This window comes from Carcharodon carcharias, chromosome 13, assembly GCF_017639515.1.
Source record: "Carcharodon carcharias isolate sCarCar2 chromosome 13, sCarCar2.pri, whole genome shotgun sequence".
In the NCBI taxonomy this organism is placed as follows: domain Eukaryota; kingdom Metazoa; phylum Chordata; class Chondrichthyes; order Lamniformes; family Lamnidae; genus Carcharodon; species Carcharodon carcharias.
In genome coordinates, this window is record NC_054479.1 from 433,534 (window position 1) to 452,261 (window position 18,728).

Below are 18,728 nucleotides of genomic sequence, written 5' to 3' on the forward strand. Positions count from 1 at the left end.
GGTCGTGGGTTGGAAGGTGCTGTTGAAGGAGCCTTGGTGAGTTGCTGCAGTGCATCTTGTAGATGGTACACACTGCTGCTACTGTGCGTCGGTGGTGGAGGAAGTTACCGTTTGTGGATGTGGTGCCAATCAAGTGGGCTGCTTTGTCCTGGACAGTGTCAAGCTTCTTGAGTATTGTGGGAGCTGCATTCATCCAGGCAAGTGGGGAGTATTCCATCACACTCCTGATTTGTGCCTTGTAGATGGTGGACAGGCTTTGGGGAGTCAGGAGGTGAATTATGCAGGATTCCTAGACTTTGACTTGTTCTTGTAGCTACAGTATTTATATGGCTAGTCCAGTTCAGTTTCTGGTCAATGGTAACCCCCAGGATGTTGATAATTAGGTGTTCAGTCACGTAATGCCACTGAATGTCAATGTCCGGGTCTTGCTGCAAATGGACACAAGTTGCTTCAGAGCAGTTTATAGATTCCCTAAACTAGTTACAACATTGAACAGAGCATTAAACATGAAATAATTAGAACTTGTAACAAAATCAATGTATTAATTGTGTGAGACTTTAATTTTCATATAGACTGGACCAACCAAATTGGTAAAGGTAGCGTGGAAGATGAGTTTGTCAAAGGCTTTCACGACAGATTCCTGGAACAACAAAACCAACTAGAGCTGAAACTATTTTGAGTCTAGGACTGTGCAATGAGATAGGTTTAATGAGTCATCTCATAGTAAAAGATTCTCCGGCAAAAAGTGATCACAATACAATTGAGTAGCATGTTAAATTTGGAAGTGGCATACTCTAGTCCCAAACAAGAATCTTTAACTTAAATAAAGCCAATTACATTGGTATGAGGGAAAAATTAGCTAAAGTTAAATGTATAAATTGATCAGAGACATTGAAAGAAACAACTCAAAATGTTCAACAAAAATACATTCCATCAAAAAACAAAAACTTGACAGCTTTAGATTAAAATAAGAGGCCTATAATATTGCAAAGAATTGTAGCAAACCCGAGGATTGGGGGAGTCAACAAAAGCTGATAAAAAGGGAAAAGAGAAAATAAGAGAGTAAACTAGCCAAAAATATAAAACAGATTTAAGAGATTTTATAGGTATAGAAAAAGTAAGAGAGTAGCTAAAGTAAATTTTGATCCCTTAGAATCAGAGACAGGAGAAATTATCATGGGAAATGGCAGAGGCATTGAACAAATACTTTGTGTCTGGTTTCGCAGTAGAAGAGACAAGTTTTATACGAGACATAGAGGATAACCCTAGCGGCTTAAAAAAGTGAGGAAATTAAACTAATTAACATCAGCAGAGAAAAATTATTGGAGAAACTTAAGGGACTAAAATCCAACAAAACCCAAGGGCCTATGCCCTAGTGTTCTAAAAGAGATAGCTGCAGAGGTAGCAGATGTGCTGGCTATGATTTCAAAATTCCCTAGATTCTGGAACAATCCCATCAGATTGGAAGTTGGCAAATATAACACCACTTTTCAGGAAATTTGGGAGAGAGAAAACAGGGAATGATAAGCCACAGAGCCTAACATCAGTCATTGGGAAAATGCTGGAATCTATTATTAAGGAAGTGTAACTGTGCACTTAGAAAAACATTGCATGACCAAAGTCAACATGGTTTTATGAAAGGGAAAATTTATTAGAGATTTTTGCGGATGTAACTGATAGGTTGATAAATGGGAACTCTCCAGAGTTTAGAAGAATGAGTGGTGATCTGACTGAAACACACAAGATTGTGAAGGAGTTTGACAGGACAGACACTGAGAGGTTGTTTCACCCGCCTGCTGAATCTAAAAGGTATGGTGAAGGGTGATGAAGGGTCATTGACCTGAAATGTTAACTCTGTCGCTTTCTAAACAGATGCTGCCTGACCTGCTGAGTATTTCCAGCACTTTCTGTTTTTATTTCACATTTCCAACTTCCACAGAATTTGCTTTTGTCTCCCTGTGTGAAAATATTGACCCTGAGTGAGCCTGTGTGAAAATATTGACCCTGTGTGATCCTGTGTGAAAATATTGACCCTGTGTGAAAATATTGACCCTGAGTGACCCTGTGTGAAAATATTGACCCTGTGTGACCCTGTGTGAAAATATTGACCCTGTGTGAAAATATTGACCCTGTGTGACCCTGAGTGACCCTATGTGAAAATATTGACCCTGTGTGAAAATTTTTCTCCAACTTTCCCCTTCATCCCACTCAGTATCCTGACTTTAAACCTCTTGCTACCAATTGGCCAATCAATGGCCACTTAAGGTTTTGAAGCAAACCTGGGGTTATATTAACTTTGGCATTGATAGAAAACCAGGAATATTGGCTTGGCCACTTGTCATACATCACAGGGGAATCGAAACCTGGCCAGGTATATGATGTGTGCCAATCCAACACCTCCCCTTTTACACTAACAACAAAAGTTAAAATGCTCCCATCTATCAGGTGTGAGAGAGAGTTTGTTGTTTAATGCTCTGTGGAGATCTCAGAAGGGACTCCTGCTTGGTTACAGCGCCACTTTTGAAGGAGCAGCCAACAGAGAAAGGAAATGATAAATAGCAGCAACAATTGCTAAAACACATTGACAAATTCACAAATTTAATTAGTTATAATTATTAATAAAGATAGGAACCCAATTGGTCCTTTGGTGTATTTTTATCAGGTGACTCATGCTTATAGAACTTACTGTATTTCCTTCAGAGTGGGAATATCGATGGTCCAATTCTGGACAATTTCTACATTTTCATGGAGGTAATCCCGATGGCTCTGCAATATATCCAGTACATCCTCCTGGGACTCGGGATAGCATTGATGGTTATTGCTGCAATTCTGGGAATTATTTTTTTACGCCAGGTAAAGAAAATGAGTACTTCATGGAACACAAATTGTACCTTCATTATCATCATCATCATCAATTTGCACAAAAAAAAGGATTTAAATAAAAATTGTGTTTATCTAAAATTGAAGGGTAAATGCTGGAAAAATTAATTCTCAAAGCAACAAGTCTTAGACAAAACCTAAAACTAAAAGAATAGTGTGTGAAATAATTTAAATGTTTAAGTAAGAACTTGATATTTGGAAGCTGTAAACATAATGTTTGGGATTTTCCACTGGCCGTGGTGGGTGGGAAAAGCAGCGATTCTCCTGCTGGCTGTGATGGTGGATTTCACACCCCATTGCATGCTTTTCACCTCATTAAACATGCATCAACAGGGGCCATGCCACATCGCGGATGGGAAGCCTGTGATTTGCCCGCACCACCGTGACCTAGGCGAATCATCACTCCAGGTGCCAGATTTAAACCTTGGCTGTGCACAGCCTTTTCAATGTCTGCAGTCCAAGATTGCTGCAACAGAGAGACAGCCCCAAAGGGAAGAATGCTACAGCCCCCAGGTTTAGCGACGTGTTGCCCTAGGTCACTTCTTCATGACACCGAGGGTCGCCAGGAGGTGCTCTGCTCCCATGATGCCAGGCGGAGGTCCAAAAACCTCTCAAATGCAGCTTGGGAGGAGGTAGCCAAGGTGCTGAGCACCAACTCAGCTCATAAGAGATCAGCTATCCAATGTCGGAAGAGGATGAACGATCTCATTCATTCCACCAGGGTAAGTCAACCATCACATCACTCTCAACTCATACTTTTATAAGCTCATCAGACATTCGCAGGATGAGTCTCCACAGGGATCTCACTCACTGCCAGTTCAAGGGACATCACCTCTCACTCTCTCACACACCTTGACATCCCATCTGGGTTCACATCCTGTGCAGCTCACGTACTCATTCGATGCCCAGCTCCAATTAGCACCCACACAGGCCAGGCATCTTTGTAGCCACAGTATTTATATGGCTGGTCCAGTTCAGTTTCTGGTCAATGGTAACCCCCAGGATGTTGATAGTGGGGGATTCAGTGATGGCAATGCCATTGAATGTCAAGGGGCAATGGTTGGATTCTCTCTTATTGAAGATGATCATTGCCTGACACCCGTGTGGTATGAATATTACTTACCACTTGTCAGCCCAAGTTGTCCAGGTCTTGCTGTATTTGGACATGGATACTTCAGTATCTGAGGAGTTGTGAATGATGCTGAACATTGTGCAATCATCAGTGAACATCCCCACTTCTGACCTTATAATAGAAGGAAGGTCATTGATGAAGCAGCTGACGATGGTTGGGCCGAGGACACTACCTTGAGGAACTCCTGCAGTAATGTCCTGGAGCTGAGATGACTGAGATCCAACAACCACAACCATCTTCCTTTGTGCTAGGTATGACTCCAACCAGCAGAGAGTTTTCCCCCTGATTTCCATTGGCTCCAGTTTTGCTAGGGCTCCTTGATGCCAAACTCGGTCAAATGCTGCCTTAATAACAAGGGCGGTCACTCTCGCTTCACCTCTGGAGTTCAGCTCTTTTGTCCATGTTTGAACTAAGGCTGTAATGAGGTCAGAAGCTGAGTGTTGCTGGCGGAACCCAAACTGGGCATCAGTGAGCAGGTTATTGCTGAGCAAGTCCTGCTTGATAGCACTGTTGATGACCCCTTCCATTACTTTACTGATGGTGGAGAGTAGACTGATGGGGCGGTAATTGGCCGGGTTGGATTTTTCCTGCTTTTTGTGTACAGGACATACCTGGGCAATTTTCCACATAGCCGGGTAGATGCCAGTGTTGTAGCTGTACTGGAACAGCTTGGCTAGGGGTGCGGCAAGATCTGGAACACAAGTCTTCAGTACTATTGCCGGAATATTGTCAGGGCCCATGTCCTTTGCAGTATCCAGTGCCTTCAGCCGTTTATTGATATCACATGGAGTGAATCGAATTGGCTGAAGACTGGCATCTGTGATGCTGGGAACCTCTGGATGAGGCCGAGATGGATCATCCACTCAGCACTTCTGGCTGAAGATTGTAGCATCAGCCTTACCTTGCATGTTAGCTTTCAGTGACTTATTGACGAGGTCTCTTTGTACATCTACAGTTTCTAATCTCTTACCATTTAGAAAATACTCTGCACACCTCTTCCTTCTACCAAAGTGGAAAACCTCACATTTTTCCACATTATATTCTATCTGCCATGTTCTTGCCCCCTCACTAAATCTGTCCAAATCCTCCTGCAGCCGCTTTACATCTTCCTCACAACACACATTCCAGCCTAGCTTTGTATCATCTGCAAACTTGGAAATATTACATTTGGTCTCCACATCCAAATCATTGGTATATATTGTGAACAGCTGGGGCCCAAGTACTGATCCTTGCAGTACCCCACTAGTCACAGCCTGCCACATTGAGAATGACCTGCTTATTCCTACTCTGTTTCCTGTCTATTTGTCAATCCTTAATCCGTGCCAGTAAATTGCCTCCTATCCCATGAGCTTTTATTTCGCTAATCAACCTCCTGTGGAGGACTTTATCAAAAGCCTTCTGAAAATCCAAGTATACTATGTCCACTGACTCCCCTTTGTCAATTCTGTTAGTAACATCTTCAAAACACTTCACAGGCTCATCAAACATGATTTTCCATTCATAAATCCATGCTGACTATGCCCAATCACATCATTATTATCCAAGTGTCCATTTATCACATCCTTTATACTAGATTCTAGCATAGTCCCTACTACTGATGCGAGGCTAACAGGTCTGTAGTTTCCTGTTTTCTCCCTTCTTAAATAGTGGGGTGACATTTGCTACCTTCCAATCTGCAGGAGCCATTCCAGAATCTGTAGAATTTTGGAAAATGATTACCAATGCATTCCCTATCTTTATAGAAGCCTCTTTCAACACTCTGGGATATGGAATATCAGGTCCCGGGAACTTATCAACTTTCAGTCCCATTAATTTCGCCAATACAACCTTCTCACTTATACTAATTTCCTTCAACTCCTCATTTTCCCTAGTCCCTTGGATCTCTTAAACTCTTCCTCAGTGAAACAGACACAAAGTAATCATTTAGCTTCTCTGTCATTTCTCTATTCCCCATTATGAATTCTCCTGACTCTGCTTGTAATGGATCCACATTTGTCCTAGCCATACCCATAGAAGCTTTTACAGTCTGTTTTTATGTGTTTTGCTAGATTGTATTCATATTCTAATCCCCCTTTCTTTACAGTTTCCTGCTCTTCCTTTGCTGTATTTTAAAAACCTCCCAATCCTCAGGTTTACTACAACTTCCGGCAACTTTATAAGCCTTTTCTTTTAATCTTATATAGTTTTTAACTTCCTTTCTCAGCCACAGTTGACTGACTTTTTTGGGGTTTTGAAGGAATGTATAAGCTATGTAAGTGTTCTTTGAAGGCTAACCATTGCTTATGTACAGTCAAACCTTTTTATGTATTTTCCCAATCCACCTCAGCCAATTTGTCCCTCATGCATTCATAATTTCCTTTGTTCAACTTTAACACTCTGGCTTCAGAGTGAACTACCTCATTTTCAAACATAATGTAAAATTCTATTATATTGTGGGCACTCATCCCTAAAGATTCTGTTACAACAATATTATTAATTAGCCCTTTTTCATTACATAATACAAGACCTAAAATAGCTTGTCCTCTAGTCAGCTCCTCAACACACTGCTCTAGAATACTATACCTAACACACTCCAGAAACTTGTCTTCCACAGCATTAGAGCTCAATTGGTTTACCGAGTCTATATGCAGATTGAAGCACCCATGATTACAATATTTCCCAAGCTACATGTTTCTCTCATCTCCTGATTAAAACCATGCCCCGCATTACCACCACCGCTTGCTGGCCGATAAACAGCTCCAACCAATGTCTGCTGCCCTTTGCTGGTTTTTAGCTCCACCCAAACAGATTCCACACATTGTTCTTCCAATATGAGATCCTCCCTTACTAATGCACTGATCCCATCCCTTATTATCAGCGCAACTCCACCTCCTTTCCCTTCTTACTGTCCCTTCTAAATGTCGAATATCCTTGAATGTTCAGTGCCCAGTCTTGGTCACCGTGCAGCCATGTTTCCGTAATGGCAATTATATCGTTCCCATTTACCTCTATTTGTGCCTTTAGATCATCTACCTTATTACAAATGCTGTGTGCATTTAGGTAGAGTGCCCTCAACTTTGTCTTTTTGATATCATTCTGCATTCGAAGCATATTCAATGCTCTGTTTTATTTCTTCTGCCTTCTGGTCTCACTACTGCTTCCTCCGATCAACTTTACTTTCTTCCAATTTGGGCCATCCCTCAGGTTCCCACCCCACTGACAGGCTAGTTTAAACCCACCCCAACAGCACTAGTAAATCTCCCTGCGATTACATCAGCCCATCTTGTTAAGATGTAACCCATCCAGTGTGTACAGGTACCGCCTGCCCCAGGGCAAGTCCCAATGCCTCAGAAACTTGATGCCTTCCCTCCTACACCAGCTCTTCAGCCACATATTTAATTGATCTATCGTCCTATTCCTATGCTCACTAGCATGTGGCACTGGGAGTAATCCTAAAATGACTGATTTTGAGGTCCTGCTTTTCAATTTCCTTCCTAACTCCCTGAAATCTGCTTTCAGGACCTCATCCCTCTTCCCACCTATGTCGTTGGTACAATGTGGACCACAACTTCTGGCTGATCCCCCTCCCCCCGAAGGATGTCCTGCAGCCGCTCCATGACATCCTTGACCCTGGCACCAGGATGAAGAGGACATGGACTGGAGAGAGAGGGTATTTACTTGCATACCAGAACTGATGGAGTCATGCTTACTGCTGCAGAAACACCTGTCTCATCCCCTGACTATGGAATCTACTATCACTTTTGCCCTTCCATTCTTCTTCCTCCATCCCCCCACCCCGTACAGCTGAGCCACACATGGTGCCACAGGCTTGGCTTTGGCTACACCCCTTGAGGAACCATTGCCCTCATTAGCATCCAAAATAGAAAACCAATTAACAAGCAGGATAGACACAGGGGACTCCTGAACTACCTGCCTGGTTCTCATAGACTGCCTGGTGGATGATGTGTACTTTTCATAATCACCAAAGCTGAACCTTCAGGGCCCCATGGTCTGTCTGCATTGTCGGACTAGCAGTGGCCTGGGCTGGTCAAGGAGGAGGTTTGTTCCTGTGTGGCAGGCGGGTGTATGAAGATGGTCCTTGGGAGATCCTCCATGCCCGGTGAAAGGTCAGGCTGACTGCGGCCCCACCCATCCCCTCACAGAGAGCACCAGATGTCAATGTTTTGAGGACTGAAGTAACTCTGAGGCTCAGTATGATTAACAGGCCTGAGCACTTTGAGAATATCTTCGGCTGGCTTGGCCCAAATCTCACCTCACATTTTCTATTTTCACCATCAAAGTCACACAGTTGTCCTGTTGCTGGGTATTGCTCTCCTTGAGGTGCCTTCCAGCTGTATTCCAGCTCCTGCCTCTTGGAGACTGCCAGAGTGACTGGGACGCTGGAGAGGTGTTTGTAGAGGCTGCACCATCTGACGTGTGATGCTGGGAGACCCTCCTGCAGTTAGTGCCACATTTCAGCAGCAAGGCAACATATTCCCAAGGGTCCATCACCCTTCAGAGGCTGAGCACATGGTGACCCGAATGTGTAACTACTGATTCTCAGATTGAAGTGTATGGTTCCAATGAGGAGGATAGCAATGCACGTGACAATGTGATCCCAGCATGGAGCCCAGTGACCCGAGAGCATAATCACTGCATCTGGTCATCACCCTCCTGGAACCTGGTGGCTCCTACCACCTCACGTGCACGCCTGCCTCATCTGGCCCATGCTATGGCCTCTTCCCCTGCAGCCTCAGCTTCCTCACCTTCAGCCCCCTCGATGTCCTCATCCTCGGAGGAGACGTGAAGCTTCTCCAGCTCGACATCTGCCGAGTCCTCTGCCCTTTGCAGTGCCAGGTTGTGCAGGGCACAGCAAACCATGATGCTCCCTGAGACCCTCTGGGGAGTGCACTGGAGTGCCCCGCCAGACCCATCCAGGCATCGGAATCGCATTTTCAAGGTGCCAAGCTCTTCTCTGCCAATGTTTGTGTGACAGAATAAGCATCATTGTACCTTTCCTCAGATGGAGTTTGTGACTACCTAACAGTCAACCTCTGTGGGTGGCCTTTGTCACCAGGGAGATGACCCTGGATCTTGTGAGGGCCTTCAAAGATGTGCAGAATTTGAATCTCAAGATGTAGGAGTTGTGGCAGCTTCCCAGGTGTCTCAAACAAACCTGCATAGTGTGTTTCTGATGGTCACAGACCAGCTGTACATTGAGCGAGTGGGAGTCTTTCCTGTTGAAGTTGCCAGAGAGCTCTTCCAGCCACATGACTACGGTTGATGGTACCCTGCACCTGTGGAATTCTGAAACAGCAGCAAAGCCCAGGCTGCCTGGTTGGCTTATTCTCCAGCAAAGTGTGAGTAATTGCAGGCCCCTCACCTCCTGTGGGTTGAGAGACCCTGTAGACGTCACTGCTGGAGCCCTGGAATGAGCCACTCATGTAGAAGTTGAGAGCAGTGGTGACTTTGACAGCCACTGGCAATGGATATCCTCACAGGCTGGGTGGCATCAACTCCTGGAGAATGTGGCAGATGTGAGCCACCAGATCCCTGGACATGTGGGGGTGTTAATGACACTGTCTCTCACTCATCTGGAGGAATGACGTGTGTCATTCTCTACACCCTCAGTCTTGCCTATGCTCTGTGGATCTGTAAGCTTCATCCTCTGGGTCCTGAGGGGGCCCTGCTGCCTCTTGCGTATCAGGGTGAAGCAATGGCCTTTGCCGAGCCTGGAGCCCACACCGCACTCTCTGTCGCCTTTCCTCCTGCCTGCACACAGTGATGAAAACTACGCTAAATGCAACATTCATCTTCCTCACTTTCTCCTCTCTGCTGGACATTGGAGAAAACCATGAGTGAGCATCAGCCTCCAAAACTCCTCTTCTCACAGACTCATAGACGTTTACAACACAGAAGGAGGCCATTCAGCCCATTGTGCCTGTGCTGGTCATCAAGGATCTGACTACACGAATCCCATTTACCAGCACTTGGCCCAAAGCCCTGGAGGCTATGGCAACGCAAGTGAATATCGAAATACTTCTTAAATGTTATGAGAGTTTCTGACTCAGCCACCCTTTCAGCAGTGAGTTCCTGACTTCCACCACCCTCTGGGTGAAAACATTTCTTCTCAACTCCACTCTTACCTTAAATCTATGCCCCCTGGTAATTGACCCTTCTGCTAATGGGAAAAGTGCCTCTCTACCACCTATCTATGCCCCTCATAATCTTATACACCTCTATCAGGTCCCCTCTCAACCTTCGCTGCTCCAAGGAAAACAACCCCAGCCTATCCAATTTTTCCTCATAGCTCAGACACACCAGCCCAGGCAGCATCCTGGTAAATCTCCTCTGCACCCTCTCCAGTGTAATCACATCCTTCCTATAATGTGGTGACCAGAACTACACACAGTACTCCAGCTGTGGCCTAACCAGCATTTTATACAGTTCCAGCATAACCTCCCTGCTCTTATATTCGATACCTCAGTTAATAAAGGCCCATATGCCTTCTTAATCACCTTATCTACCTGTGCTGCTACCTTCAGGGATCTGTGGATCCCTGTCATGGATTGGTGAGTGACTGTGGTTTCAAGAGGTTTGTTTCAGCCAAGACACCTCATCACCACAACATTCCTTGGCAGTACAATGACCCTTTTCAGGAGAAAAGTATATGCCTCCCCCTCATACCCCCTATTCCAAACCTAATGCTGTGAGGTTGCTTTGGACAGGCGCTTGGATGGGCTGCTTTTACCCCAGGTGCTGGAATTCTCCTCCAGTGCACTCCACAACCACACCCTTTAGAATGCACATGATGACGAATGTTTGGTGAAGGAATTTTCTTTTTATTCATTCATGGGATGTGGGCTTTGCTGTCTAGACCAGCATTTATTGCCCATCCCTAATTGCCCTTGAGAAGGTGGTGGTGAGCTGCCTTCTTGAACCGCTGCAGTCCATGTGGTGTAGGTACACCCACAGTGCTGTTAGGAAGGGAGTTCCAGGATTTTGACCCAGCAACAGTGAAGGAACAGTGATATATTTCCAAGTCAGGATGGTGAGTGATTTGGAGGGGAACTTCCAGGTGGTGGTGTTCCCATCTATCTGCTGCCCTTGTCCTTCTAGATGGTAGTGGTTGTGAGTTTGGAAGGTGCTGTCTAAGGAGCCTTGGTGAATTCCTGCAGTGCATCTTGTAGATGGTACACACTGCTGCTACTGTGCATCGGTGGTGGAGGGAGTAAATGTTTGTGGATGTGGTGTCAATCAAGCGGGCTGCTTTGTCCTGGACAATGTTAAGCTTCTTGAGTGTTGTGGGAGCTGCACTCATCCAGGCAAGTGGAGAGTATTCCATCACACTCCTGACTTGTGCCTTGTAGATGGTGGACAGGCTTTGGGGAGTCAGGAGGTGAGTTACTCGGTGCACAATTCCCAGCCTCTGACCTGCTCTTGTAGCCACAGTATTTATATGGCTAGTCCAGTTCAGTTTCTGGTCAATGGTAATCCCCAGGATGCTGATAGTGGGGGATTCGGTGATGGTAATGCCATTGAATGTCAAGGGGCGATGGTTGGATTCTCTCTTGTTGGAGCTGGTCATTGGCTGACACTTGTGTGGCACGAATGTTATTTGCCACTTGTCAGCCCAAGCCTGGATATTGTCCAGGTCTAGCTGCATTTGGACATGGACTGCTTCAGTATCTGAGGTGTCTGTCGCGAATGGTGCTGAACATTGAGCAATCATCAGCGAACATCCTCACTTCTGACCTTATGATTTAAGGAAGGTCATTGATGAAGCAGCTGAAGATGACTCAAAGAGCAGATCTGATGTTAGTCTATTGAATTAAACTTATCTTTAGATAATACAACAATTTGCATTTATAGCACCTTTTGCATCAAAAGAAATCTCAATATACTTTATAGAGGTGTAATTGAAAAAATCACCCCTGAGTCAGAGAAGGAGTTATTAAGGGGAGGAAATTTATGGCTGAATTTTACAGAGTGCCGTGGTCCCCACACTCCCCAGCCCCACCCTCCTCCTCTCCAGCTAAAACACCGATGAGGAATGATTGGCTGCCCTCTGTCATTCAATGGTCAATTGGCCATTAACAGGCTGGAGGCGAGATTTCCACCCCTCAGGGACAGAACGTCCTGCCTCAGAGAGAGCCAGCTAATCAGATGACCAGCAGTTCTGTCGTCCCAGCAGTAGCGGGTGGGAGCAGTGGCCACTGCTGATACTATAGGCAGTTCCCAGTGGAGATCATTGCTAGAGCTGGAAACCAAGAGAAGTGGGATTGATTTTGCCAGACACGGGCTGGAAGGCCTGGGTGAGGCGGGTGAGGGGATGGAGGGCAAGAGGGGTGGTGGGGGGGGGAGGGTAACTGGGTTTCAGAGGCTGGGGGAGTAGGGTAAAGGGGAAAGTGTAATCTTGGGCAGTGCCCCCAATGGCCACAGGGATCCCTGCCTGGCATCAGCCCACACAGCTAAAGCTACCAGGTACCCACTTGGCGAAGGCCTCTACTGCTACACGTAAAGTAGCAGATGCTGGGATGAGGCCTTTAAATGGCCATTCATTGGCCACTTAAGGGCCTCAATAGGCCCAAGGATGGGCGGGCCACCCAAAATCTCCACCGATCCTTGTAAAACTTCAGGCAGTTTGGGGGCAAGTGGGTGGGAAAGCCATACCACCCCCCCACACACACTTCAAACCTGCCAAATCTAGTCCCAATAGTGGAAGAGTTTACGGAGGTAATTGTAAAGTGAGGAGCTTAAGTAGCTGAAAACACAGCTGCCAATGGTGGGGTGTAGGTTCTAGGATTCCCTCCTGAAACCCTTTGACTTTCTTCTCATCCTTTAATACTCTCCTAAATCCAATTTGTGACCAAATTTTTATTACCCTCTTGTATTGGCTCAGTCTTGCGGAAGTTTTTCCTGAAAACAATATTATATAATATTCTATGATTATTGTCCTTGATGCATCTCCCTTTGCTTGACTCTAGCATCAGTTTTCTGACCACACTCCAGCAATTTGACTTTGACATGACCCTGACTTGGCCATTGGATGGAGTTGGCACTCGGGTCTTGTTATCTTTCACTGTCTGCAGCCCACTGGTTCCCACCCTTGTCTGCACCTAATCAAAGCTGCTACCTCATGTTTCCTGCACATTTAACCCCTCCAGAGTTAAGTTCAACATAAAAGTAGCATGCCTTAGCATGCATCACAGTAAATACTGCCCCATCAGGGCTGGATTACTACAAACTGTTGTTCCTTTAGCGGGTCAGCAGTAATGACACATCGGTTCCATTAACCGTCACTTTCAGGTTGCATACAGTGAACGTGACCTTGATTATTACTGACTAGAAACAAATCCACAGGCTGGATGAGCTGTTGTGTTTTTTGATGTTCATTATTGCTTCTTTTATAGAACAGACACAAAAGCTCAGGCACTGAAAACATTGACGATAAATCAGCTGATTCAGAAAACAAACAAGGGCCGGAATGTTTTAATGGGAAGCTGATGAGAACAGAATCCCGTTTCTAGGTGGGTTTTAGAGTTCATCAGTGATCTCCCGATTCAGACTCTGTCCCTGAATTCAAAGCTTGGGAAAACCAGATGGAGGCTGAGGGTTGGAGGTTGAGTTAGAAAGTGGGGGTTGGGTTTGGACCTGGGGGTGGGGGGGGGGGGGGGGGGGGGGGGGGGGTGGGGTGGTAGGGATGGGGTTGGGGGTGGAGGGTAGAGCTTGGGTTTAGGTTGGAGGCGGAGGGTTTGGGATTGGGTAGAAGATGGAGGTAGGGTGGGGGTTGTGGGTGGAGGGTGAGGGTTGGGTTTGAGGTTGAGTTTGAAGTTGGAGATGGAGTATTTGGAGTTGAGGTGGAGGGCAGGGGTTGGGTTTGGTGGTGGGGGTTGGAGTTGGGGTGGAGGATGGGGGTTGATTTTGGAGTATTGAGGGTGGAGTTTGGGGTGAGCTTGCGTTGGGGGTAGATGTTGGCATTGCGTGTGGGGTTGGAGTTGGGTTTGGGTTTGAGGTTGGGGGAAGTGTGATGGTTGGGTGTGGGGGTTGGGGCGGGTGTTGGTTTGGAGGGTGAGGGTGGGTTTGGGGCATTTGGGGTAGAGGGTGGAAGTTGAGGTGAGGTTGCATTGGGATGGAGGTTGGGTTGGGGTTGGGTTGAGGAGGGGTTTGGGTTTGGGGTGAGGGTTGGGGTTATGGTGGAGGGTGGGGATTGGGGTTGGTTTTGGGGGTTGGGGTGGAGGATGGCGGTTAGGTTTGGGGGTTGGGTGGAGGGTGGGGATTGGGTTTGGGGTGGAGGTTGGGGTTGGTTTTGGGGGTGGGGGTTGGGGTGGAGGGTGAGGGTTGGGTCTGGGGTATTGGGGATTGAAGGTGGAGGTTGAGGTGATGTTGCATTGTGGGTAGAGGTTGAGATTGGGGGTGGGGGTGGGGTTGGGGTGGAGGGTATGGGTTGGGTTTGGGGGTGGGGAATTGGGGTTGGAGTGTTGGGGATTGAGGGTGGGGGTTGAGGTGAGGTTGTGTTGGGGGTGGAGGTTGGGTGGAGGGTTCAGGTTGGAGCTGAGAATGGAGGACGAGGGTCAGGGATAGTAGTGGAGGGGGTGGGATAGAATGGGGCGAGGGGAACATGATGTAAGTTGACAGCTTGTCCTTGGAGTTTTGGACAGTGAGAGGGAATTTCCAGTTGCTATCCCCCCCTAAGTTCTTCTGTCTAATTTATTAATAAGTAAAATAAATTAATAAATACATAAATTACTGATAGAATCCACAGATCACAGTGTGCCACACTGAAACTTTCCACTCACTGATTATAAAAATATTCCATATGTTCAACCTGTACCATAGATTTTAATGTCCTTCTGAACTGATATGGAATATATATCACTCCGAATACCCCAACATCCTCAATGCCCCAATACCCCATCACTCCCAATACCCCAGCACCCCCAGTGTCACTGGTAACTCTCATCTGTTTCTATTTTGGTATCTTCGAAGGTCTGTGAAGGAAAAGAAGAATATTCCAGAAGAATGCCTCCCTATTTTTTGCTATTCGTGGATTGGTGACTGAACAGACTGAGCTTGGAACCTGAACTGATCTTTTTCACAAGATTATGTTTTTCTGTAATTTTTGCCAAGATATTAAAAAAAACACACATTTCTGAATAAGGTTTTAGGAACAAAAATTAAGGAAAAAAATTAACTGGAATGTAATTTGAGGTAATGAAGGAGAACCAGATGGATTTATAAAAGGCAGACTGTGTTTGACTAATCTAATTGAATTTTTGATGAAGTGACAGAGAAGGTTGCTGAAGGGAATGTGGTGGATGTTGTCTATATGGATTTTAAGAAAGTGTTTGACAAAGCACCACATAAAAGGCTGGTTAAATAAAATTGAGGCTCAAGGAATAGGAGGATCAGTGTCAACCTTGATAAAACAGTGGCTTAAGAACAGAAACAGCGAGTTGAGGTAAATGTTATTTTTCAGACTGGAGGCTGGTAGACAGTGGTGTCCGCAAGGGTCAGTTTGGACCACTGCTATTTTTTGATATAAATAAATGACTTGGATATTGGAATAAAAATAATCTCAAACTTGGAGGAATGGCAGACAGTGAAGATGGTACCAGTTGGTGGCAACAGGATATTGATGGATTAGCAGAATGGACAGACAAGTGGCAGATGGAATTTAATATAGAGAAATGTGAGGGAGATGTCAAGAAGATTTTTTTTTACGCAGGGAGTGCTAATGACCTGGACCTCACTGCCTATGAGGGTGAAGGCAGAACTGAAGACAATCAATGATTTGAAAAGGAAATTGGATAGGCAGTTTGAGGAAAATAAACTTGCAGGGTTATGGAGGTAGAGTGAGGGAATGGGACTGAATGGATTGTTCTACAGAGAGCTGGCATGGACTTGATGGGCTGAATGGCCTCCTGTGCCATTATCCCTCTCCCTGGCAACAGTCGGACATTAAGCCAGTCTGTTCACAATCTTGGTGTCACATTTGACCCTGAGATGAACTTCCAACTCCTATTTTTGTCAAAACTAAAACCGCCTATTTCCACCTCCATAACATTGTCCAACTTGGTCCCTGCCTCAGCTCATCTGCTGCTGAAACCCTCATACTCTGGAATTGACTATTTCACCACATTCTTGGCTGGTCTACCGCATTTCATAAACATGAGGCTGTTCAGAACATTGCTGCCTGTGCCTTAACTTGACTAAGTCCCATTCCACTGTCACACACAGCGCTCTCTGGTCCATTTTGGACCTTGGTGAAACAACATCTTGACTTTAAAATTTTCATCTTTGTTTTCCAGTCCCACCATGGCCTTGTCCCTCCCTATCTCTATAATCTCCTCCAGCCTCACAACCTGTATCTGTGCTCCTCTAATTCTGGCCTTTTGTATATCCCCAGTTTTAATTGTTCCTGAGCCCTTTTTAAACCTCTCCACCTTTCATTCCTTCTTTAAGGCACTCATTAAATCCCTGTTGGCCATCTGATCTAACATCTCCATATGTGACTTTGTGTCATATTTTATTTGATAATGCTAGTGTGAAGCACCTTGGGATGTTTTGAAGATGTTACAGGCACTTTATAAAAGGTGCTGTTGTTGTTGACTCTATGACCCCTGTTTTCAGTCTGTGGCAAGGTCCTCACCCAAGAACAAGGCCAAAGGTCTCTGCTCCCAGAAGCTGATGGTTTGTAGTTAGAACAAAAGAAGTAGGAAGGAGGCCACTTGGTCCCTTGAGCCTTCACCATGCAATAAAATCATAGCTGGTCTTCCAATCCACATTCCTGAATTATCTCCATATCCCTAAAATCTATTCACCTTTTAAAAAAAATTCTTTCATGGGATGTGAGCATTGCTGGCAAGGCCAGTATTTATTGCTCATCCTTAATTGCCTTCAAGAAGGTCTTGAATATACCCATGGACGGAGCATTCACAACTCTCAGAACTAGAGAATTCCAAAGATTCACAACAATCTGAGTGAAGAAATTTTTCCTCATCCCATTCTGAAATGATCATCACTTTATCCTGATGCTAATTTTTCCAGGTCTAAACACAAGAAGCAGCAGCATCGGGAAATCCCACATCAGTGCACAGCTCAACTGGCACAGTCCACAACCCATCAGCAAGTTTCACTGTCATCCCAACTCAGGGACTCCCCTAGTAACAGATACAGAGAGAGCACAAATCTGTTCTTAAATAATATCTTCAAAACAAAATTGGTAACATAGCTAATGTATAATTTATAAAAGCTAGAATAACTGACTTAATTTTGTGGCATTATTTTAACAGTATTAATTAAGAACATTTTACGGGTGAAATATTTTATTCAGGTGATGTCAAGGAGATAATCATTAAAACTAACGTTTTTAGATTTCCAAAAGTCAGTTTGTTTATTAACATTCATTCTGTACATTAAGGATATAGGAATATTCAGGACAGAATGTTCCATGCCCACTGGTGTCAGGCAGCATGGTGGGCATGAGAGGACAATATGGCGGGAATGCCAAAAGTCAATTTCATGACATCATGAAACAAGTTTGCGATTGTCCGCTCTGCCCGTCAGGGACGTGCCTCATTTCCCACTGCTGCATGTCAGGAACCTCATTGTGATACTCCTGCATATCATTATAAACCCAGCTCACCGAAATCAACCCCCCAACATTGGACCATCCGACCACGTTGGAGTGATTGCATGCTGATGTGTTTATAAAGTGTGCACCTAGTGAGCTGCACTTCGAGGGGAACTCGGAGGTGAGTGCACAGTAACATTGCGCAGCACCTCCGAGGGTTGCCTGTTGGACTTCAAGGTTGAGGCACCGCATATTCAGACAAGGGCACAAGCAAGTCTCTTTGCCAGCTGGCTGACAGTGTGGTGCTGGGGCAACGGCTGCACTGCGGTTGGGGCATTTTGTAGGGGGGAGTAAGAGCTGCCCTGTGGTTGAGACGACTTGGAGGGGGTTGATGGGTGGGAGGGGGTGTGGGGGAAGAGCTGCACTGTGGTTGAGACGACTTGGAGGGGGTTGATGGGTGGGAGGAGGGGTGGGGGAAGAGCTGCACTGTGGTTGATGGTGGTGCACAAACATGTGCTGGGGGGGTGGTGGAGGGGAAGGAAGGGGCCATGCATTAGGGACACCTTGTATAAAGTGATCATTCCTCCGCAGCTGAGACAGTTCAGATGGAGCCACATTAACATGTTTGGAGTCGGGCCCCTAGCTTCTCTGCCCACTCAAGCAACACAGAGGCATGAAAGTGCCACCAAATGCTCCAGAGCTTTTCACCTCTCGGGCACAGACTGCCAGCTAATGAGCGTTTTAGTGGACTGCAGAACAATTGGATGATTTGGCAAGTTGTACAGTCCCCTTGCTGAAGCTGGCCATGGAGCGGTCACTGGTGGAGACACTCACAGCCCCTTGCAATGTCATCATTCTGATTTGGACTAGTCTCCCCCATGGTTCAAGCTAACAATGCAGCCTTGCAATGCATGTTAGGAGAATGTCTGTGCCTGAGCTGAGAGCACAACTTGCAGTCCAATGGGCAAAGCTGCTGCCAATCAGTCAGGTGAAGTGGGATGGAGGTGGGTGGGGTCTCGGGCGGCCATGCAGCACATTAAACTCTGGCCATCCCAGTGGTGGCCAGAACTCTCCGGGATGGGTTAAGGGGCCTTCACATTTAATCAGGACAGGTTCTTAGTACATGCATGCTAACCCACACGTGTCTCTCTTTCATCCTGC

The 18,728-nt window shown here is 45.8% G+C and overlaps 1 protein-coding gene across 1 annotated transcript in view; it reads left to right on the forward strand.

Moving 5' to 3' along the window:
* LOC121285649 (scavenger receptor class B member 1-like) overlaps positions 1-15,182 on the forward strand; it is a 77,172-nt gene extending 61,990 nt beyond the window's left edge. Inside the window, exons 11-13 of the mRNA XM_041202307.1 lie at positions 2,701-2,853; positions 13,405-13,521; positions 14,981-15,182. Of these exons, the coding sequence (XP_041058241.1) occupies positions 2,701-2,853; positions 13,405-13,521 (270 nt within the window). The 3' untranslated portion in view covers positions 14,981-15,182. The remainder of the gene's footprint in view (positions 1-2,700; positions 2,854-13,404; positions 13,522-14,980) is intronic.
* Positions 15,183-18,728: the final 3,546 nt, after the last annotated feature.